The following is a 23,673-nucleotide window of genomic DNA, read 5'->3' as shown; positions in this document are numbered from 1 at the left end:
ACTAGAAAGTCTCAGCAAAGAAATAGAAGATATAAGAAAGAACCAAATGGAAACTTTAGAATTGAAAAATACAATAACCAGAATTTAAAAACTCAATGGATAGAATCTACAGCAGAATGGAGGGGACTGAGAAAAGAATCAGTGAGCCTGAAGACAGAAGAATAGAAATTACCCAATCTGAAAAACAGAGAGAAAATAGACTGGGGAAAAAGGAAAAAAAAAAAAAAACCCCAAACAAAAAAACAGTGCCTCTGGGAACTGTGGGGCTAAAATAAAAGATCTAATGCTTTTGTTATTGGATCCTGGAAGGAAAGGAGAATAGGCAGGACAGAAAAAGTACATGAAGAAATAATGGCTACAATCTTCCTGAAAGACATAAACATACAGATTCAAGAAGCTGAGTAAGCTCCAAACAGGATAAACCTAAAGAAAACCATACCACACAACATCATAGTCAAATTTCTGAAAATTAAAGACAAATAAAAAAACCTTGAAAGCAACAAGAGAGAAACACTACCTCACAGAAAGGGAAAAACAATTCAAATGACAGCTGACTTCTCATCAGAAACTACAGAGATCAGAAGGAAGTGGCATAACATTTTTCATATGCTGAAAGAAAAGAACTGTCAACCCAGAGTCCTATACCCAGTGAAAATATTCTTCAGGAATGAAGAGGAAATCAAGATGTTCACAGATGAAGAAAAATCAAGAGAATCTGCCACTAGCAGAACTACTCTAAAAGAATGGCTAAAGGAAATTCTCTATACACATAGGAAATGATAAAAGGAGGCATACTGGAACATCAGGAAGGAAGGACAGAAAGAGTAAAAATCTGGATAAATACATTTTTCTTCTCCTTTTGAGTTTCCTAAATTCTGTATGATGGTTGAAGCAAAAATATAGTACTGTTTGATGTGGTTCTAAATGTGTGTAGAGAAAAATTTTAAGACAAACTGTATTATAAATTGGGGAGGGTAGAGGGACATAAAGGGAGGTAAGCTTTCTACATTTCATTCAAACTGGTAAAATGTGTGTGTGTGTGTAAAAAGTAATACCTAGAGCAACCACTGTAAAGCTATAAAAAGAAGCACACTCAAAAATATTATAGAAGAATCAAAATGGAATTATTAGAAAGTGTTCATATAACCCACAGGAAGGCATAAAACAGAAAACAGATGCAAATAACAGAGAGAAAAAACAGAAAATCAAAAATGAAAAAATAGCAAACTGGGACTTCCCTGGTGGTCCAGTGGTTAAGAATCCACTTTCCAATGCAGAGGATGCAGGTGCGATCCCTGGCTGGGGAGCTAAGATCCCATATGCTGTGGGGCTATTGAGCCCACAAGCTCTAGAGTACACACACAACAAGTAGAGAGAAGCCCACACGCCGCAACGAAAGATCCCACATGCTGCAACAACGATCCCGCATGCCGCAACTAAGACCCAATGAAGCCAAATAAATAAATATTTTTTAAATAGCAAACTTAAGTTCTAATATACCAATAATTACATTAATGGTAATTTGGCCAAACACACCAATCAAAAGATAGAGATTGGCAGAGTGGATTAAAAAACAAGACCTAACTACATACCATTTACAAAAACTCATTTCAAATATAATAATATAAGCAGGTTGAAGGCAAAAGGATGAAAAAGACATATCATGCAAATATTAATAAAAAGAAAGCAAGAGAATCTATATTAATATCCGATAAAGTAGACTTCAGAAATAAGAAAATTAAAAGAAAGAAAAAGAGGGACATTATATAATGATAAAAGGGTCAATTCACCAAGAAGACATAGCAATCCTAAATGTGTATGCACCAAACAACAGAGCTGTGAAGTATTTGGAGTAAAAACTGAATAACTGAAAGGAGAAATAGACAAATCCACAATTATAGTTGGAGACTTCAACAACCCTCTCAAAAATTAATAGAACAACTAGAGAGAAAATCAGCTATATCAGTTGATACTGAAAAACCGTTTGATAAAATGTGACACTCATTTATGATAAAACCTTAGAAAAACAGAAATAAAGAGAAACTTCTTCAATTTGACAAAAACCAAACAGCTAACATTGTATTAATGGTGAAAACTGAAAGCCTTCCTGATAAGACTGGAAACAAGACAGAGATGTTCACATTCATTAGTTTTATTCAACACATTGCTGGAAGTTCTAGCTAGTGCAATTAGACAAAAAAGGAAGTAAAAGGCATACAGATTGGAAAAGATGAAAGAATCTGAAATCACATGATTTTCAGATGATATGATTGTCTATGTAGAAAATCTCAAGAAACCTTTTTTAAAAAAAAAAAAGCCTAGAACAAATAAGCAAGTTCAGAAAGGTCACAGGATGCAAGATAAATAATTGTATTTCTGTATATTAGCAATGAACACATAGACACTGAAATTTAAAATACAATACCATTTATAATTGCCCAGAAAAATGAAATACTTAGGTGTATATCAACAAAACATGTATAGGTCTTGTCTGCTGAAAACTATAATATGCTGGTGAAAGAAATAAAAGAATATCTAAATAAATGTAGGACATACTGTGTCCATGGATTGGAGGATTCTACATAGGAAAAGATGTCAATTCTCCCTAAATTTATATACAGATTTAAAACAATTCGTATCAAAATTCCAGCAAGATTTTTTGTAGCTACAGACAAGATTATTCTAACATTATATGAAAAGGCAAAGGAACTAGATAGCTAAACAACTCTGAAAAAGAATAAAGTGGAATCAGTCTATCCAATTTCAAAACTATATTATACAGCTACAGCAGTCAAGATTGTATGATATTAGTGGATAGACACATAGATCAATGGAATAGAATTAGAGAACCCAGAAGCAGAAACTCACAATGCCTAACTCATTTTTGTCAAAGGTGCAAAAGCAATTCAATGGAAGAAAGACAGCCTTTTCAAGAAATGATGCTAAAGCAATTGAATATCTACAGGCAAAAAAAGAGAATCCTATCTAAGTCTCATACCGCATACAAAAATTAACTCAAAATAGATCATGGGCTTAAATGCACAACTACTGATACTCATAATAACCTAGATGAATCTCCAGAGAATTATGTTAAGTGAAAAAAGTCAACCCTAAAATGTTACTTATTGTATGGATACATTTATATAACATCATTGAAATGAAAAACTTTTAGAAATGGAGAATAGACTAGTTAGAATAGAACAGCGCCAGGGATTAAGGAGGGGGTGAAGTGGGAAGGAAGTGAGGGTGGCTATAAAAGGGCAACATGAGGAATCCTTGTGGTGATGGAAATGTTCTGTGTCTTGACTGTGTCCATGTCAATATCCAGGTTATGATACTGTACTACAGTTTTACAAGAGGTTACCATTGGGGAAAACCAGTAAATGATACATGGGATCTCTGTTATTTTTTATAACTGCATGTGAATCTACAATTACATCAAAAATAAAAAGTTTACTTTAAAGCATGAAAAATCTATAAACTGGTCATGTAAGTTTAATATCTATGAAGGTGCTTGATTTGTCACAATTAGAGGGTTGAATTACTTTATAAAGAGTAAATTTAGCCAGACCTAATATAATTTCCTCCTATAGTTGCATAGTGGCCATGTAGTCATAGGAGAAGAGAAGTAGCCTTCATTATGTTTCCATAGTTTAAAGTTTAAATGGTCTTCCTCTTAGGTGGGTAAGTGAGATGTACCTGTAAACCCATATTTAGAGCAGGGCAGTCAGTGAGTCTTCTTTGGCTTGGAGGGAATGATGAGCAGGGCTCTCCAGGGGATAATCCTGGGCTAATGCCATTTTACATCTTTACTAATGGTCTGGATAAATGAACTGCATTCACATAAATTAGTTAATTAAGGAGAATTAGCAATACTTTAGAATGTAGTAATTTAATTTAAAGTGATCTTAATATATTAGGATGAGATTCATTAAAATAAATGCTCTCCAAAAAGAACAGGCTTTATCCTTTCAAAAGGTGTAAGAGAAAATGTGACTTAGAAACCAAAGGCAAACTGAACAGATTTTTAAAAGTAATACATATGACTATGTATTACTTTATTATTAATTTTATATGATGATAATAATAATAATAATGTAAAAGTTGCATGGGCAAAAGTAGACTACCAGCCAAAAATACCATGGAGCTGAGAACACGCCATGCAGTCAGTATACCTACACTTTACGGACTAGAGAACCCACCATGACTCTCAAATTTCTTCTCCCCTCTAACGTAGCTCTTAATCATTATTTACCGAGTTCTGACTGAAACTCACCCCCTCTGTTATTTTTATATCATTCTATAATTTTGTAATTGTCATCAGTCTTCAGCTAGTAGGAGGTGCCTAGGCAGCATCATTATTCTGTTCCTTTTCTAGTAACCCAGATACATAGCAGTCTTAACCTGTACAGAGATTCAAGAAAGAGACTATAATAGTAGAAGCCATGGGTTCTTGTCCTGGATCTTCCACCTATTATTTATGCAACGTTTGACAAGGCAAAATCTCTCAGAGTCTCAGTCTCTTCATTTGTAAAGTGGCCTTGCCCTACTCATAAGATTTCTGGGATCTTAAGAAGTAAAATGTGAAGGCATTTTGATAACCTACAAGGACAAGGTACAATTAAAACTAAAGCCTAGTAGAACAGAAGAGTGGCTAGTGATAGAACTCTGTTTTCAGAGAGGAAAGGGAAAAAAATGTTAATTAATTCAACAAATATTTATCAAATATCACTTATATGCCAAGCACTGTTCTATGCACTAAGGACTCAGTGGTGACCAAGACAGCCAGGTCCATGCTCTCATAGAACACACAGAGGAGGAATATGAGGACAAACAATAAACAAGTAAACAAGGTAATTACAGATCATGATAAGTCACCTCTAAACAAGGTGACATGCTAGAGCAGGATGTAGGATTTTCCCTAACGTGGCAGTTACTGATTGTCTCCCTGAAAAGGTAGGAAGGAGTTAGCCACATGGAAAGCCGGTGGAGGAGCATTCTGGACACGGGGAACTTTTCAGTACAAAGTTCCTAAAGAGGGAAAGTGCTTGAAGGGTTAGAGGATCTGAAAGACTGTATGATAAACAAGACATTGTACATCAATGGTACAATGATGAAATTGGAGAGGCAGGCAGAGGCCAAGTTGCAGAGGGCATTAGAAGTCATGGTAAAATTTGGATTTTAAGTGCAATAAGAAGCCATTCAGAGGTTTTTTTGTTTTTTGTTTTTTAACATCGTTATTGGAGTATAATTGCTTTACAATGGTGTGTTAGTTTCTGCTTTATAAAAAAGTGAATCAGCTATACATGTACATATATCCCCATATCTCCTCCCTCTTGCGTCTCCCTCCCCACCCTCCCTAACCCACCCCTCTAGGTGGTCACAAAGTACTGAGCTGATCTCCCTGCGTTATGCAGCTGCTTCTTACTAGTTATCTATTTTACATTTGGTGGTATATATAAGTCCATGCCACTCTCTCACTTTGTCCCAGCTTACCCTTCCCCCTCCCCGTGTCCTCAAGTCCAGCCTCAATGTCTGAGTCTTTATTCCTGTTCTGCCCCTAGGTTCTTCATAAACATTTTTTTCCTTTAGATTTCATATATATGTATTAGTATATGGTATTTATTTTTCTCTTTCTGACTTACTTCACTCTGTATTACAGACTCTAGGTCCATCCACCTCACTACAAATAACTCAATTTCATTTCTTTTTATGGCTGAGTAACATTCCATTGGATATATGTGCCACATCTTCTTTATCCATTCATCTGTCGATGGACACTTAGGTTGCTTCCATGTCCTGGCTATTGTAAATAGAGCTGCAATGAACATTGGGGTACATGACTTTTTTGAATTATGGTTTTCTCAGGGTATATGCCCAGTAGTGGGATTGCTGGGTCGTATGGTAGTTCTATTTTTAGTTTCTTAAGGAACCTCCATACTGTTCTCCATAGTGGCTGTATCAATTTATATTTCCACCAACAGTGCAAGAGGGTTCCCTTTTCTTGACACCCTCTCCAGCATTTACTGTTTGTAGATTTTTTGATGATGGCCATTCTGACTGGTGTGAGGTGATACCTCATTGTAGTTTTGATTTGCACTTCTCTAATGATTAGTGATGTTGAGCATTCTTTCATGTGTTTGTTGGCAATCTGTATATCTATTGTCTATTTAGGTCTTCTGCCCATTTTTGGATTGGGTTGTTTGTTTTTTTGATATTGAGCTGCATGAGCTGCTTGTAAATCTTGGAGATTAATCCTTTGTCAGTTGCTTCATTTGCAACTATTTTCTCCCATTCTGAGAGTTGTCTTTTCGTCTTGTTTATGGTTTCCTTTGCTGTGCAAAAGCTTTAAGTTTCACTAGGTCCCATTTGTTTATTTTTGTTTTTATTTCCATTTCTCTAGGAGGTGGGTCAAAAAGGATCTTGCTGTGATTTATGTCATAGAGTGTTCTGCCTATGTTTTCCTCTCAGAGTTTTATAGTGTCTGGTCTTACATTTAGGTCTTTAACCCATTTTGAGTTTATTTTTGTGTATGGTGTTAGGGAGTGTTCTAAATTCATTCTTTTATATGTAGCTGTCCAGATTTCCCAGCACCACTTATTGAAGAGGCTGCCTTTTCTCCATTGTATATTCTTGCCTCCTTTATCAAAAATAAGGTAACCATATGTTTATATCCTGTTCCATTGATCTATATTTCTGTTTTTATTTCTGCTTTTGTGCCAGTACCATACTGTCTTGATTACTGTAGCTTTCGAGTATAGCCTGAAGTCAGGGAGCCTGATTCCTCCAGCTCTGTTTTTCTTTCTCAAGATTGCTTTGGCTATTCAGGGTCTTTCGTGTTTCCATACAAATTGTGAAATTTTTTGTTCTAGTTCTGTGAAAAATGCCATTGGTAGTTTCATAGGGATTGCATTGAATCTGTAGATTGCTTTGGGTAGTACAGTCATTTTCACAATGTTGATTCTTCCAATCCAAGAACATGGTATATCTCTCTATCTGTTTGTATCATCTTTAATTTCTTTCATCAGTGTCTTATAGTTTTCTGCATACAGGTCTTTTGTCTCCTTAGGTAGGTTTATTCCTAGGTATTTTATTCTTTTTGTTGCAATGGTGAATGGGAGTGTTTCCTTAATTTCTCTTTCAGATTTTTCATCATTAGTGTATTGGAATGCAACAGATTTCTATGCATTAATTTTGTACCCTGCTACTTTACCAAATTCATTGAATAGCTCTAGTAGTTTTCTGGTAGCGTCTTTAGGATTCTCTCTATATAGTATCATGTCATCTGCAAACAGTGACAGCTTTACTTCTTCTTTTCCAATTTGGATTCCTTTTATTTCTTTTTCTTCTTTAATTGCTGTGGCTAAAACTTCCAAACCTACTGAATAATAGTGGTGAGAGTGGGCAAACTTGTCTTGTTCCTGATCTTAGTGGAAATGGTTTCAGTTTTTCACCATTGAGAATGATGTTTGCTGTGGGTTTGTCATACATGGCCTTTATTATGTTAAGGAAAGTTCCTTCTATGCCTACTTTCTGGAGGGGTTTTATGGTAAATGGCTGTTGAATTTTGTTGAAAGCTTTTTCTGCATCTATTGAGATGATCATATGGTTTTTATGCTTCAATTTGTTAATATGGTGTATCACATTGATTGATTTGTGTATATTGAAGAATCCTTGCATTCCTGGGATAAACCCCACTTGATCGTGGTGTATGATTTAATGTGCTGTTGGATTCTGCTTGCTAGTATTTTGTTGAGGATTTTTGCATCTATGTTGATCAGTGATATTGGCCTGTAGTTTTCTTTCTTTGTGAAATCTTTATCTGGTTTTGGTATCAGGGTAATGGTGGCCTCGTAGAATGAGTTTGGGAGTGTTCCTCTGCTATATTTTGGAAGTGTTTGAGAAGGATAGGTGTTAGCTCTACTATAACTGTTTGATAGAATTCACCTGTGAAGCCATCTGATCCTGGGCTTTTGTTTGTTGGAAGATTTTAATCACAGTCTGAATTTCAGTGCTTGTGATTGGTCTGTTTATATTTTCTATTTCTTCCTGGTTCAGTCTTGGAAGGTTGCGCTTCTCTAAGAATTTGTCCATTTCTTCTAGGTTGTCCATTTTATTGGCATATGGTTGCTTGTAGTAATCTCTCATGATCCTTTGTATTTCTGCAGTGTTAGTTGTTACTCTCCTTTTTCATTTCTAATTCTATTGATTTGAGTCTTCTCCCTTTTATTCTTGGTGAGTCTGGCTAATGGTTTATCAATTTTGTTTATCTTCTCAAAGAACCAGCTTTTACTTTTATTGATGTTTGCTATCGTTTGCTTCATTACTTTTTCAGTTGTTTCTGCTCTATCTTTATGATTTCTTTCCTTCTGCTAACTTTGGGGATTTTTGTTCTTCTTTCTCTAATTGCTTTAGGTGTAAGGTTAGGTTGTTTATTTGAGATGTTTCTTGTTTCTTCAGGTAGGACTGTATTGCTATAAACTTCCCTCTTAGAACTGCTTTTGCTGCATCCCATAGGTTTTGGGTCGTCGTGTTTTCATTGTCATTTGTTTCTAGGTATTTCTTGATTTCCTCTTTGACTTCTTCAGCGATCTCTTGGTTATTAAGTAGTGTATTGTTTAGCCTCCATGTGTTTGTATTTTTTACAGATTTTTTTTCCTGTAATTGACACCTAGTCTCATAGCCTTGTGGTCGGAAAAGATACTTGATATGATTTTAATTCTCTTAAATTTACCAAGGCTTGATTTGTGACCCAAGGTATGACCTATCCTGGAGAATGTTCTATGAGAACTTGAGAAGAAAGTGTATTCTGTTGTTTTTGGATGGAATGTCCTATAAATATCAATTAAGTACATCTTGTTTAATGTGTCATTTAAAGCTTGTGTTTCCTTATTTATTTTCATTTTGGATGATCTGTCCACTGGTGAAAGTGAGGTGTTAAAGTCCCCTACTATGATTGTGTTACTGTTGATTTCCCCTTTTATGGCTGTTAGCATTTGCCTTATGTAATGAGGTGCTCCTATGTTGGGTGCATAAATATTTACAATTGTTATATCTTCTTCTTGGATTGAGCCCTTGATCATTATGTAGTGTCCTTCTTTGTCTCTTGTAATAGTCTTTATTTTAAAGTCTATTTTGTCTGATATGAAAATTGCTACTCCAGCTTTCTCTTGATTTCCATTTGCATGGAATATCTTTTTCCAACCCCTCACTTTCAGTCTGTATGTGTCCCTAGGTCTGAAGTGGGTCTCTTGTAGACAGCATATATATGGGTCTTTTTTGGTATCCATTCAGCCAGTCTATGTCTTTTGGTTGGAGCATTTAATCCATTTACATTTAAGGTAATTATCGATATGTATGTTCCTTTTACCATTTTCTTAATTGTTTTGGGTTTCTTATTGTAGGTCTTTTCCTTCTCTTGTTTTTCCTGCCTTGAGAAGTTCCTTTAGCATTTGTTGTAGAGCTGGTTTGGTAGTGCTTAATTCTCTTAGCTTTTGCTTGTCTGTAAAGATTTTAATTTCTCCATCAAATCTGAATGAGATCCTTGCTGGGTAGAATAATCTTGGTTGTAGGTTTTTCCCTTTCATCAGTTTAAATATGTCCTGCCACTCCCTGCTGGCTTGCAGAGTTTCTGTTGAAAGATCAGCTGTTAACCTTATGGGGATTCCCTTGTATGCTATACGTTGCTTTTCCCTTGCTGCTTTTAAAATTTTTTCTTCGTATTTAATTTTTGGTAGTTTGATTAATGTGTCGTGGCATGTTTCTCCTTGGATTTATCCTGTATGGGACTCTCTGTGCTTCCTGGACTCGATTAACTATTTCCTTTCCCATATTAGGGAAGTTTTCAACTATAATCTCTTCAAATATTTTCTCAGTCCCTTTCTTTTTCTCTTCCTCTTCTGGGACCCCTATAATTCGAATGTTGGTGCATTTAATGCTGTCCAAGAGGTCTCTGAGACTGTCCTCAATTCTTTTCATTCTTTTTTCTTTATTCTGCTCTGCAGTAGTTATTTCCACTATTTTATCTTCCAGGTCACTTATCCGTTCTTCACGTCAGTTATTCTGCTATTGATTCCTTCTAGAGAATTTTTAATTCCATTTATTGTGTTGTTCATCATTGTTTGTTTGCTCTTTAGTTCTTCTAGGTCCTTGTTAAATATTTCTTGTATTTTCTCCATTCTATTTACAAGATTTTGGATCATCTTTACTATCATTACTCTGAATTCTTTTTCAGGTAGAATGCCTATTTCCTCTTCATTTGTTTAGTCTGGTGGGTTTTTACCTTGCTCCTTCATCTGCTGTGTGTTTCTCTGTCTCCTCATTTTGCTTAGCTTACTGTGTTTGGGGTCTCCTTTTTGCAGGCTGCAGGTTTGTAGTTCCTGTTGTTTTTGGTGTCTGCCCCCAGTGGCTATGGTTGGTTCAGTGTGTTGTGTAGGCTTCCTGGTGGAGGGGACTAGTGCCTATGTTCTGGTGGATGAGGCTGGATCTTGTGTTTCTGGTGGGCAGGTCCCCATCTGGTGGTGTGTTTTGGGGTGTCTGTGACCTTATTATGATTTTAGGCAGCCTCTCTGCTAATGGATGGGATTGTGTTCCTGTCTTGCTAGTTGTTTGGCATAGGGTGTCCAGCACTGTAGCTTGCTGGTGGTTGAGTGGAGGTGGGTGTTAGCGTTGACATGGAGATCTCTGGGAGAGCTTTCACTGTTTGGTATTACACGGAGCTGGGAGGTCTCTGGAGGACAAATGTCCTGTACTCGGCTCTCCCACCTCAGAGGCAGAGGCCTGACACTCGGTTGGAGCCCAAGGACCCTGTCAGCCACACAGCTCAGAAGAAAAGGGAAAAAGAAAGAAAGAAAGAAAGAAAAAAGAAAATAAAATAAAAAATAAAAAATAATTATTAAAAATTAAAGTGACACAAAAAAGAAAAAAAAAGAAAGAAAGAGAGAAGAGAGCACCCAAACTAAAAAACAAATCCACCATGATATCAAGCGCTAAGTACTAAAAAAAATTAAAAAAAAGGAAAACCAGACAGACAGAACCCTAGGACAAATGGTAAAAGCAAAGCTGTATAGACAAAATCACACAAAGAAGCGTACACATACACACTCACAAAAAGAGAAAAAGGAAAAGTATATATATATCGTTGCTGCCGAAGTCCACCACCTCAATTTTGGGATGATTCATTGTCTATTCAGGTATTCCACAGATGCAGGGTACATCAAGTTGACTGGAGATTTAATCCACTGCTCCTGAGGCTGCTAGGAGAGATTTCCCTTTCTATTCTTTGTTCGCACAGCTCCGGGGGTTCAGCTTTGGATTTGGCCCCGCCTCTGTGTGTAGGTCGCCTGAGGGCGTCTGTTCTTCACTCAGACAGGACGGGGTTAAAGGAGCAGCTGATTTGTGGGCTCTGGCTCACTCAGCCTGTGGGGAGGGAGGGTATGGATGCGGGGCGAGCCTGTGGCGGCAGAGGCCGGCGTGACGTTGCACCAGCCTGAGGCGCGCCGTGTGTTCTCCCAGGGAAGTTGTCCCTGGATCACGGGAACCTGGCAGTGGCGGGCTGCACAGGCTCCCGGGAGGGGCGGTGTGGATAGTGACCTGTGCTTGCACACAGGCTTCTTGGTGAATGCAATAGCAGCCTTAGCGTTTCATGCCTATCTCTGTTGTCGGCGCTGATAGCTGCGGCTCCTGTCCGTCTCTGGAACTCGTTTAGGTGGTGTTCTGAATCCCCTCTCCTCGCGCACCCTGAAACAATGGTCTCTTGCCTCTTGGGCAGGTCCAGACTTTTTCCCGGACTCCCTCCCGGCTAGCTGTGGTGCACTAGCCCCCTTTAGGCTGTGTCTACACAGCCAACCCCAGTCCTCTCCCTGGGGTCTGACCTCCGAAGCCTGAGCCTCAGCTCCCAGCCCCCGCCCGCCCCGGCGGGTGAGCAGACAAGCTTCTCGGGCTGGTGAGTGCTGGTTGGCACTGATCCTCTGTGCGGGAATCTCTCCGCTTTGCCCTCTGCACCCCTGTTGCTGTGCTCTCCTCCGTGGCTCTGAAGCTTCCCCCCTGCCAACCCCCCGTCTCCGCCAGTGAAGGGGTTTCCTAGTGTGTGGAAACTTTTCCTCCTTCACAGCTCCCTCCCACTGGTGCAGGTCCTGTCCCTATTCTTTTGTCTCTGTTTTTTCTTTTTTCTTTTGCCCTACCCAGGTACGTGGGGAGTTTCTTGCCTTTTGGGAAGTCTGAGGTCTTCTGCCAGCATTCAGTAGGTGTTCTGTAGGAGTTGTTCCACATGTAGATGTATTTCTGATATATTTGTGGGGAGGAAGGTGATCTCCACGTCTTACTCTTCTGCCATCTTGAAGGTCTCCCATTGAGAGGTTTTTAAGAGGGGGAGTAATATTATTCAATTTGCATTCTTCAAAGACCACTTTGGCTGTTCCATAGAGAATGGACTGAGAAAGAGGTATAGAAGCAGGGAAGCCAGTTAGGAAGATATTGTGATAGTCCCAGTGAGTGATACCAGTGTCATGGAGTAGGGTAGTGGCAGTGGAGATACAGATAGAAATAGACAGATTAAATATTTTATATTTTCATGGTAGAACTGACAGGAGTTGTTGATGGGTTAGAAGTGGGGAGGAACCAATGATGACTCCTAGTTTTGGCTTAATCAACTGTGTGAATGGAGGGGCTATTCACTAAATGGATTGGGCTGGGGAAGGAATAGTTTAGAGGAAGAGGAAAAATACGTTTGTGAAATGGATATAAACTCACTGTCAAATTGAACTGGAAATGGAAATCAACTTGAACATTTATCAAACAATTCTTGATAAAGATAGTAAGGATGCAGTGAGATGGTAAATGAGAGCATATTAGAAAAAATAAAACTCATTAAGGCATTAACGTCAAGGGGAAGCTGCTAGCTGTTCTGGCCCAAGCTTCCTAATACAGCAAACCCAGGCTGAGTTCAGCTATGCTCTGTAAGTTTGGGGTTGCCACTGGAAGTCCAACTCTGGCTTCAGCCTCAAGTACATAGTAGGAATAGTGGGAATTCCATTCATTCAAAAATTTTTGAGTATCTACTATGTGTCAGGTATTATTCTATACACTGGAGACAGTCCAGAACAAGACAGACTGGGGCTTCATTCTCCCTCCCATCCCACCCCCATGTTATGCATATACTGAGACTAAAGTCCCGAGCAAGTTTTTAACTGCATAAAGCTCTTTTTCACAACAACTGACTTAGAAACCAAGTGTTCCAGCACCTTCTGGCCGTTGGGATATTTGTGACTATACCCTTTCCAAAGCAGATAAAGCAGTAACTTCTCCTGACTCAGGAGACTTGGGACCTCACCCAGTCCTGCCAATAACTTGCTAAGTGCATGACTGTGAGTGAAAGAGTCATTTTTGTTCTCTTGGTCTGAGACCTCTGCTGTGGAAAGAGAAGACTTAGCTAAATAAAGTGGTTCTCAAACTTATCTCAGCTGTGGACCCTTTCTCGAAGTAAAATCTTACATAGAGCTCCACATATGAAACAGCTAAGAGTGGATCTTCGGCTTGAAATGTGCACTGAAGGCTCACAGTCCCACTCATCAGGCTCTCCTCATCTCCCAAGGTAGTTTCTGAGCCCCCCTCCCCAGACAGCTCAAAGCTTAGAAGGTAGAAGTTTGAAAACCACTAGTTCAGACGATCTCCTGCAGGTCCCTCCTGTTCTAAGATTCCATTTCTCTATAACAAAAGCACTATAAACAGCAGAAAAACAAGACACAGTCCATTACCTTAAGGAGCTTAAAATCTAGTAGAGGAGATGTATTACAAGAATCAAGCAATTTGGCTTATTGAGCAGCTTCTATGTGCACAGGACCATGCTAGGTGTGCTGTGACACTTCCTACTTCTCTTCAGTTGAAGATTCTGGCTCATGGCATTCTGGCATCTTCTTCACCCCAAGTCCTGCCATTATCCTGGAAGATTCCAAGGTCCATATAGATCACCCACCAATGCCTTGACATCTCACTTCCTCAGTCTCCTTATCTCCAATTACCTTGTCATCTCTCCCACTTTGCCAACTACTTGCATAACCACACTAAGGGTTGTATCATCAATAACTGCTTCACTTCTGAAATACTAAAATTAGACATCTGGATTCCAGCTTTTCCTTTTTACATAATTTGCTCTCAGAGCAATCATAAGTACCTTAAATTCCTTGTCCAGCTCCCTTTACTTGCTTCTTTATCCAATGCAGAGTCTATAGAGTTCATTATTTTACTCACTGTCCAAATAAAATATTCAATTCTCTTGCCCTATTGTCCTTCCACTCCATTTATGTGGCAGAACCTCAACCCTGTATAAATTCAACTGTCTTCTCATGTCTATACTAAATGTTGTTAAACATAAATTCAGGGTCTCTGGCCTTGACTGGACCCTCCACAGTCAGCTTTCCTTTCCATCCCTGCTCTTCCCAGTCAGCTTTCTTTTCCCTTCTCCACAGTGATTATTTCAAACTTTTTCACTCTCTTGCAAACTCTGATATTTCTATTCCTCTCCGACTTTCAGCAGATGACTTTGCTTCCTGCTTCACAGAGGACACAAAAACCATTGAACAAGTCCTTTGGTTTCCTCTTAAGTTAAAAACCCATTTGGATCTCTGTCCATCCTCCCTTTCTTCCTCCCGATACGATGGACAAAGTGGCCTACCTCCTGACTAAGGCTAGCTGTTTTCTGATTTTCTGAGTCATAAACCTGCCCATTTGGGGACTCTTTCCCACGAGTAATTAAACATACACAAATTTCCTCTTAGCTTGGCTCCATAATCTCTTCTCCTCTTCACAATCAAACTTTTTGGAAAGCGTTATCTACACTCACCATTTTCACGTACTCATCTCTCACGCCCTCCTCAATTCACTCCCATTCACCATCCCATGGGATGGGATCTAGGAAGCGATCTGTTTTCTGCCCTTCATTGGAAGTACTCTTATTAAAGTCTCCAACCACCTTCTTGTTGCTAAATTCAGCAGTCACTTTTTATCCATTATTTTGTTTGACTCATTGGCAGTACCTGACACTCTTGACTACTCCTTTCTTCTTGAAATACTCTTTAGCCTGGCTTCTGTAACACACACTCTCCTGACTTTTCTCCTACTTCTCTGGCTGTTTTGTCCCATTTTCCTGTTGGGAGCACTCCTTTTGTCCACATAGAGAGGTTTACCTTAGGTTTCTACCTTTGAGTGTTTTTATCAACCAACATATGGGAACATCTTATCCATCTGACCATCTACTTATTGATGATTCTCCAATTTATCTCCAGCCCAGGCCTCCAAACCCATAAATCCAACTGTTTGTTGAACATCCACACATGGCTGTTCCAAACACACTCCGAAGTCACTGTCTCAAAAGCTGAACTCCTCTCTCTGGTTTGACACCATCAAAACAGAAAATTAAGTCTTCCTTAACCTGTTCTCATACTCAAATCTCTGCCTATAGTATCTTCTTCCTCACTTCCTACACTCATTAATCCCTGAGTCCTGTTGACTCTGTCTCCTCTCAATTCCATCCACTTGTCACCATCCTCACAAACATCATTACAATAACGGCCTCCTAACTGGTCCTGCTACCTTCATTCTGGTACCAACCATCTACTTTCCACACAGCAGGCAGAGTGATTTTCCTAAAGCACAAATCTGTGTCTCTCCCATGTTACTAAACCCTGCAGGAGTTTCCTATTGTCCAAACTCCCTAGTGCAGACATACGTGTTCCTTCATGGTCAGGTCCCTGACTACCTCCTCATTCTCATCATCTCCTTCCTCATTCCCTCTCTTCACACTCTAGGCTATAGCAGCATTGAGGTCATTTTTAGTTCCTCAAACAAATCAGCTTTTTCTTGCACATGTCTATCTCCCCTGAAAACTATTCTCCCATCTTTTTCCTTGGCCCTTAAATTCTCATACTTTAGGACTCAATTTGTCACTTCCTTTAAGAATATTTTTTAGTTCATTAGCCTAGACCAGAACCCCTCCTTTGTGCTCCCATAGTATCCAATACTCCCTTGTTTAACTGTTTATCTTCCCCCATCAGGCAATATGGACCCTAAGGATAGGACCTGTGTCTTATTTTGTAGCTTCAGTATCTACCTACAGTACGTGGCACATGGTAGATATGCAGTTTATTGCTGAATGTGATTGTGTAATGGATCTGTGATAAGGGGGGCTGGGAAGTAGGGCACAGAAGATAAGCAAGCAGGGAAACATAATGAGAAGAGGAGAGAGGAAAACATATGGCAGATATGTAGACTTCACTTCTCACAGTCCCAGTGATGGGAAGCAGTTTGGACCAAGTCATGGAAACAGGTGGCAGCAAGGACTTCTTTACTTGAAGTCCAGTACCTTTTTCATGGCAAGGTTCTCCACCTCCAAATGAATTAAGGCCACAGCCTTGCTCCCTGGGGCAAGTATCTCTGCCAATTATCCCAAATCAGCTGAGTGGATTTTTGTCAGCTTTGATTATTAATGTCAAATTTTTCTCTGAAAAGCGTTCAGATTGGCCATTTCATCTCCAGTGCCACTTACTTAATCTAGACTACTATCTTTTCATCTGTGGTGAATATCCAGATTAACTGGTCTGTCTTTCCTCTCTGATTCATCTCATGCAGAGTTACTAGGACTATCTCCCTCAAAAGCCCTATAACACTATTCTTGTGCTCAAAACTAGACATTTTCCCCCATACAACAAACCTATATGTTGTGACCTGGCTTCTTGGCTCTTTGCTCCTGTGACCACTATTACACCTGTTCTCCACCATCTCTCCAGTATCTCTTCCCACTTCTGCAACTAGGTTTCATGACTGCGAATCTTGGACTTAGAGCTCACTCTAAACTTAAAACCAGTTTTTAAGAGGGCATAAAATTCAGGGGCCCAAAACTGGCAAAACAATCTCTTCTATTTTAGAACATTTACAAAGATAAAAATTTGGCTACACCTAGGCAATATTTTCTCATTTCACTGAGAAGGTATCCTTTAATATGGTATATAAGTAAAAACTGACATCTATTGTTTCCATTGGATGATCTATTTCTAGGTTTTTGCCCAGACAAAATTTAATTGCATCTATTAGTATTTGTGCCAAAACACAGTAATGCATTTGTCTAAGTCTCAAAAGTTTCTGTGTAAGATACTTTTGGTGGAAAAGTAGAAATACAAGAGTTAGAGGGCAAGATTAACAACAACAGCAGCAAAAAAGGAAGAAAGAAAGAAAAAGAAAGGAAGGAAGGAAGGAAAATTCTCAAAACAATTATCAGACATAATGTTAAATAAAAATAGCAAAAAACAAACCTCTCTGCAAAGTATAGTCTTAATTATTTAAAAAATACATGTATATGTATGTATACAGAAAAAAGACAAGAAAGAAAAATTAGGACATTAACATCTCTCCCTGGGGGGAATTATGGGTTATTATAATCTCCTTATACTTTTCCATGCTTTCCAGATTTTCTAAAAAAGCATGTATTTATTTTTAAAAGCAGGAAAAAACGTTTAAAAATGTAATAACATACCAAAAAACAAACTTTCTGGGGAATTCTTAGAACTAATTTTTCCATGCACATCATTTGGAAATGAATGTCAAATTTTTATAATAATCAAGCCAAATAAAATGTACCCCCCAAATAATTAAAGTGATATGGGATTTTCTCAGTTTACCAGAGCTCCTCTCTCTCTTCCTTTGGGCTTTGAGTCTCTACTTCCAAAATTGCTACTTTAGACACAAGATCTTTACAGATATTTTCAGTTGTAATTAAATTAGCAGCTGCAGTTTTTCTCCCTACAGTAAAATGATTTAATTGCTCAAATTCTTGTGAAAGCTTCAAGACCTGTAAAGTTAAGTGAAAAGACAAATATTCTATTTTGCATACTCTTATGCATGCCTGTGTATTGATTCCCTTAAATGCTTAAATAATTATTGGCTTAAATAATATAAATTGGCATCCAAATTGAAGTCTTATTCTAATTTAACAATTTGCAGTTGTTACATAATCTAATCCATTTTTACCATAGGCACAAGAGTGCGTAAGTCCATGGTTTTAAATAAAGGGGGTATTTTTGGTCTTTGGGATTGGCTTCCCAGAGTGCTGTTTAGGGTTTTGTTCTATCTTTTAACAAGCAAAAAGATGTAATACTCTATTAGAGCTTTTACATTATTATCACATATTTTTGTTCTCAAGTTTTGAGTGTACTTCATTGATTCATAAAAGCAATAATATACTATTGCAAGAAAACATTAGAAAGAATACTAGTTATGCATTACAGAGAACATATTTCTTCCAGTCTGCTCCTATTTGTTTGGAAATACTTGAACATATAAGGGCTCCCAGACTGTCGTAGTGATTCTCAAACTTTAGTGAATAAGAGCATCACCTGAGGAGTTAAAAGAATGCAGTCTCACATCGCCACCCCACTCCTGAGATTCAGATCAGTGGTCTGGGCTGGGAAATGGGAATTTGTATTTCAAATAAGTCTCCCAGGTAATTCTGATGCAAGTGGATGCTTTGAGAATCACTGGTCTGCTGTGTGGTTCGGCAAAACATTTGTTCAGGTTTTTGTTTTGTTTTGTTCTTTGACAAACAGATTCCTTTCCTCAAAGACTGCTCTTTATATCTTCATATAAAATGAAAGAATGCCTCCAGAAGGCAGTAGAAAGGGTGGATGGGGGACAGTTCCAAGAGTGGAAGATGAATCCCTCTCCAAGTATTGCACGAAGATAGACAAAAACCTGCCTGACTCCCATTCTGAGCCTCTCTGAAAATGCAAAGTTTTTAATAGTTACTATGTTTGATTCTAAGAACACAATGGATTTAATTCTAAAGATCAATTTAGGTTCCTTATAGGAATCCTTTTGGTCTCCTAGGCCTTTTCAATTTTCTGAAGAAAAATTACAGTGTGTGATACGGGTTATAATCTCATAACTCCATATAATCTTATACGGACTGTAACCTCTCCAGGGAGAAAGCTGGTTTTACACTGGACCTTAGGTAGTGGGAAGATACGGACAGGTGAAGAAGAGACTATAGCATATTTTAAGCATGATCAGTATGGTCAAAGGTATAGTGTGGAACTGAGTATGGAGTATTTGTGCAGAAGTGAGGAGGATGGTCTTACTGGAGTAGAGGCTACAAGATGAGGAGCCGAGGAAATAAGATTGAGGGGGAGGGATCAGATTATGAAGGGACCTGAAAGACAAGAATTTCCTTAATGAGCTTGCATTATTTTTGTAAGCAGGATAACAGATTCCAAAATGCTACTTAGTCACTGATTTTTATAGTCACTGTAAAAATTTAAACATTAAAAATAGTAAATGTTAGTTTCTTAAGAAGTAAAGAAAGCCAAACAGAATTTAGACTTGATGTTCCAGCAAACTGAGACTTGCTGAAGGTTTCCGAAGAGGAAGGTGACTTTGACACTAAGTGCTTTCTAGGTATATTGGATTTTCACAGGACAAAGTTGGTGGATATCGCAGGTGGGCAGCTTTGCTCTTTATCATGAAGAAAGGTAAATCCATAGGACCTTTCATGGCACAGATGCTGTGCAACAGGACCAACTCTGTTCCACAGGCTCCTCCCTACCAAAATTTTATCCTGGTTACATAGCTCAGTCTCATCATCAGCCATATTCAAGTACCATAAAGTATTCAGTTGACTGTTCCACTTTATGCTTGAGGCCCTAGAGTAGGCAGGACAGAGCTTAGGCTGAGAATCACCAGGCAACTTGGTAGTTGTTTAATATCCCAAGTCTGGTGTTCATATCTGTAAACTGAGGAAGCTGGCCTACATGAACACACCCCTTTCCAGCCCAAATAAAACCACAGCCTATAAAACAGGGGCTTTAGTAAATACATAAAATACAATTTTTTAAAGCCACTCTTAGCAAGACTACCTTTAAGTCTAAAGCACTGTATGTTCTAAAGAGAAACTGGAATACAACTAAAGAATCAAAGCTTCAAAATTGAAACTTTTAATGAGTAAAATTTTGATGGAAACAGAATACATATAGTCTCAAAGTACCTCCCCACAAAATATTTATTAATTGCAAAGGGAACAGGAATAACTTTACAGTGGCGAAATCTGGCAGTGAGCACCATACCGAAAGTAAACAGAACAAAAGGATATCCTTTTGTCTTCTGATACAATGCACTGAGAAGGATATAACATCACTTCTGTAGTATTCCTGCCAAAATTATGTAACCTAAATTATATTGTGAGGAAACATGAGAAAAATCCAAATTGAGGGACATTCTTCAAAACAAATGATTTGTACTCTTCAAAAATAGCAAAGTCACGAACAACAAAGAATGAGGAACTGTTGCAGATTCAAGGAGCTTTCGAGATGTGACAATGAAATGCAATGTACAGTCCTGGTTTGGACCTTGGACTAGGAAAAAAAAAAAACGTCCTTTTGCTATAGAGTGGGACAATTAGTGAAATTTGAATACAAGCTGTAGATTAGATAATAGTACTATATTAATATTAATTTCCTGATTTTGAGACTTGTACTGTGATAAAAAGATGTCACTGTTTTTAGCAAACATACATGGAAACATTTGGGGGTAAAGGAATATTATGCCTCTAATCTCTGAGGGTAGGAAAAGTGTGTGTGTGTGTGTGTGTGTGTGTGTGTGTGTGTGTGTGATGCAAGAGAGAGAGGCTGATAAAGCAAATGTGGTACGGTGTTAACATTGGGAGGGGTAAAAGTACATGGAAAGTCTTTATACTATTTTGCAACTTTTCTGTAAGTCTGAAATTATTTCAAAATAAAAAGTCTTTTAAAAGAGAGGGAGAGAAAACCAGATTACCAGGACAGTGATCTGGATCTCTGGTTTTATACTGTATTCTTCTCACTTCATTTCATTCTTTGTGTCAAGTTTTCTGATGATATTTTGAAAGACAAGATCCTTCAGTTGTACACTGTGATGAAAACTCATCTTGCTGACAAGGTCCCCAAAACAAAGCTTAGATGTAGGATGTGCCCTACATATCTATCCTCCCAGGCAGCGAACCCTATTTGCTGGGCCTTTCCCTCCTTAGGTCACATACTATTTGATCTATGTCCCAATCCCTCAGCAACTTACTCCCTGACTTCAGGGTAACAACTTCATATAGGATAAGTTTGGCCTTGATTTAGTCCTCCACTTCACATGTGGTATTAAAATATAACTCAATATATTTTAACTGTTGTGTTCAAGCCTTTAGTCCTTCCTACCATTTTAATCAACATCAAGAGAGTGACTGAGGAAGGGACTTTTTCAACCAGGAGTTGATGATAACCTAATAGGTAGAACTCTAGAAGTTACATTACTGGCAGTCTCTCCGTTTAGTGTTGGACTAACCCTCATCTGGTAGTGCCATTTTATACTTGGGGAATGAATTGAGGTTGGGACATTTAAACATTTTCTGGATTCTAAGTATAAGCCTAGTTTTCAGTATAATTGGGAAAGATGCTTTGATTCTAAGTCTTTAAAGTTGAAGACATTTTAGTAAACCTCTGTTTTTGCATTTTTTATAGTGGTAAAATATAAAAAACATAACATCTACCATCTTAACCATTTTTAAGTGTGCAGTTCAGTGGTATTAAATACATCCACATTTTTGTGCATCCATCATCACCATCCACTCCCATAACTTTTTTCATTTTGTAAAACAAACTCGATACCTATTAAATAACTCCCCAATTTTTCCCTCCACATAGCTCCTGGCAACCAGCATTCTACTTTCTGTCTCTATGATTTTGACTACTCTAAGTACCTCATATAAGTGGAATCAAATAGTATTTGTCTTTTTGTGACTGGCTTATTTCACTTAGCATAATGTACTCAAGGTTCATCCATGCTGTAGCATATTGCAGAAATACCTTTTTTTTTTAAGGCTGAATAATATTCCATTGTATGTATATACCACATTTTGCTTCATCATTCATTCATTGATGGACACTCGGGTTGCTTCCACATTTTAGCTATTGTGAATAATGCTGCTATGAATATGTGTGTACTAATATCTGTTCAAGTCTCTGCTTTCAATTCTTTTGCATATATACCCAGAAGTAGAATTGCTGGATTATATGATAGTTCTATTTTTGAGTTCACCTTTTACATTATAATATGTGCTTTAAAAACTGAGCCATTGGGAAGCTTATTTAAAGTAAAAAATTTATAGATTAATCCTAAGAGTGAGGTACTGGCTGAAGTCTGAATATTTATTCTGAAATACAGCTTGATTTATAATCCACACTATAAGGCAATTTATTCTATAATAATAAAAGAAACTCCAATTTCCAAGTTATCTTTTACTGAAATTAGTTTCTTTTTATCTTATCCTCATAAAAGATATGTCATACATCAAACATTTAAATACGTAATAATTTAGTCTCACCTTTGTTTCTAATTCAGAATTCTCTCTTTGTAGCAGGTCATACGCTATTAAAAAATCGTCTCTGTCTTCTGCTGCCCCTGGAAGACTTTGAATTTCATTATAAAGGCATATAAGTTCTGACTTTGATTTTTGCAATTCCTGATTAAGAAATGACAATATTTAGTAGAATAAAATAAGACTTTCCATAGAAAAGGTATACTATTGCTAAAAAGGAATCTTTGAAATGATTCTGACAAATTTTTTGCTTTAAATATTTCAACCTGTCCTCTGGCAGACAGACTCCTTTCTTTAGTAAAGCAAAGATTCCTTAAATCAATTAATTAAACTAAGCATTCTTTTTCTAAATTTGCCTTTCTCTTTTAATGCCCTCCCTGCTCCAATTCTGAAAAAAAGTACCCAGAAATTAAACACAAGGAAGCTCAAAGAGCCAAGGCAAGCCAGCCCAAGAGTAGCAGGCTCCCTCCTGCAGTGGCCAAAGTCTGGGCACTGGGGTCTCCACTCAGAGCCTGATAGTAAAAGCTGGTGCAGCATAAGATAGTTCTAGAAGCTAGCAGCAACCGTCCCAGAGGGGCTTTCTGCACAGGGGCAACCCTAACAGGGTCAGGCTGGGTAAGAAGTGTTGTTTGTTGGTCTTGTCAAAGAGCTCCTTCCCATAGAAAACCAGGAACTGGGCTCCGTGCCCTGTAGGAGGCCAAGCCTAAGGCCCTGGCTCTGGACAAGGCACCCAGGCAGCGGAAAGCAGACCCTGGACCGGCCATGGTTATGGATGGTCACATGCCATAAGCATTCTTAATTTCTATCATTTATAGGTTCAAAGACTGGGTTTCTAGTTAACCCTACTTTATGCAAGGCTTGTATAGAGGTAAATCTTCAGCAACTCCTGCGTTAGTTATATTACCTGTTTTAAAATGTATCTTTTTAAAGTTACTTTTTATAGGACAGGTCCTATGTGGTTTACCTTTAATCTTGTGACAACCCCATAAGGTAGGGTTATTGAAACTGAGGCTCAGAGAACTAAAGTGATCTGCCTAAATTCATATAGCCAGGAAGTGGAAAAGTTGAGATCCAAACTGTCTCACTGACTTCAAACACTGTGTTCTTCACTACAAATTATGCTGTCTTACTTAATAATGCATATTCAGTGACTTAATCAACTAGTGTTTCCTCTAATCCTCTGATTTTTTTCCATATTCATGAGAGAAAACATTTTAGTTAGATGTAGATTTTAATCAAATTCCTGCATTGATGACATGGAATATGCAGTGTTTGATTGGCGGATGACGGGG

The 23,673-nt window shown here is 38.1% G+C and overlaps 1 protein-coding gene and 1 pseudogene across 3 annotated transcripts in view; both read right to left on the bottom strand.

Moving 5' to 3' along the window:
- CCDC30 (coiled-coil domain containing 30) overlaps positions 1 to 23,673 on the bottom strand; it is a 159,687-nt gene that overhangs the window by 68,627 nt on the left and 67,387 nt on the right. Inside the window, exons 2-3 of one of the 3 annotated variants that reach the window (XM_036832547.1) lie at positions 22,388 to 22,525; positions 17,670 to 17,839 (exon numbers count right to left, since the gene is read on the bottom strand). The exons of 1 other annotated variant lie outside the window; for it this stretch is intronic. In XM_036832547.1, the coding sequence (XP_036688442.1) occupies positions 17,670 to 17,839; positions 22,388 to 22,525 (308 nt within the window). Of the gene's footprint in view, positions 1 to 6,594; positions 6,597 to 11,778; positions 11,784 to 17,669; positions 17,840 to 22,387; positions 22,526 to 23,673 lie in introns of those variants that run through there. One more of the 3 variants, XM_036832556.1, reaches the window with a different exon arrangement.
- LOC118884744 lies at positions 22,807 to 23,145 on the bottom strand (annotated as a pseudogene).

Source organism: Balaenoptera musculus, chromosome 1, assembly GCF_009873245.2.
Source record: "Balaenoptera musculus isolate JJ_BM4_2016_0621 chromosome 1, mBalMus1.pri.v3, whole genome shotgun sequence".
Taxonomy (NCBI): Eukaryota; Metazoa; Chordata; class Mammalia; order Artiodactyla; family Balaenopteridae; genus Balaenoptera; species Balaenoptera musculus.
This window is presented reverse-complemented; position numbering and strand designations above follow the sequence as displayed.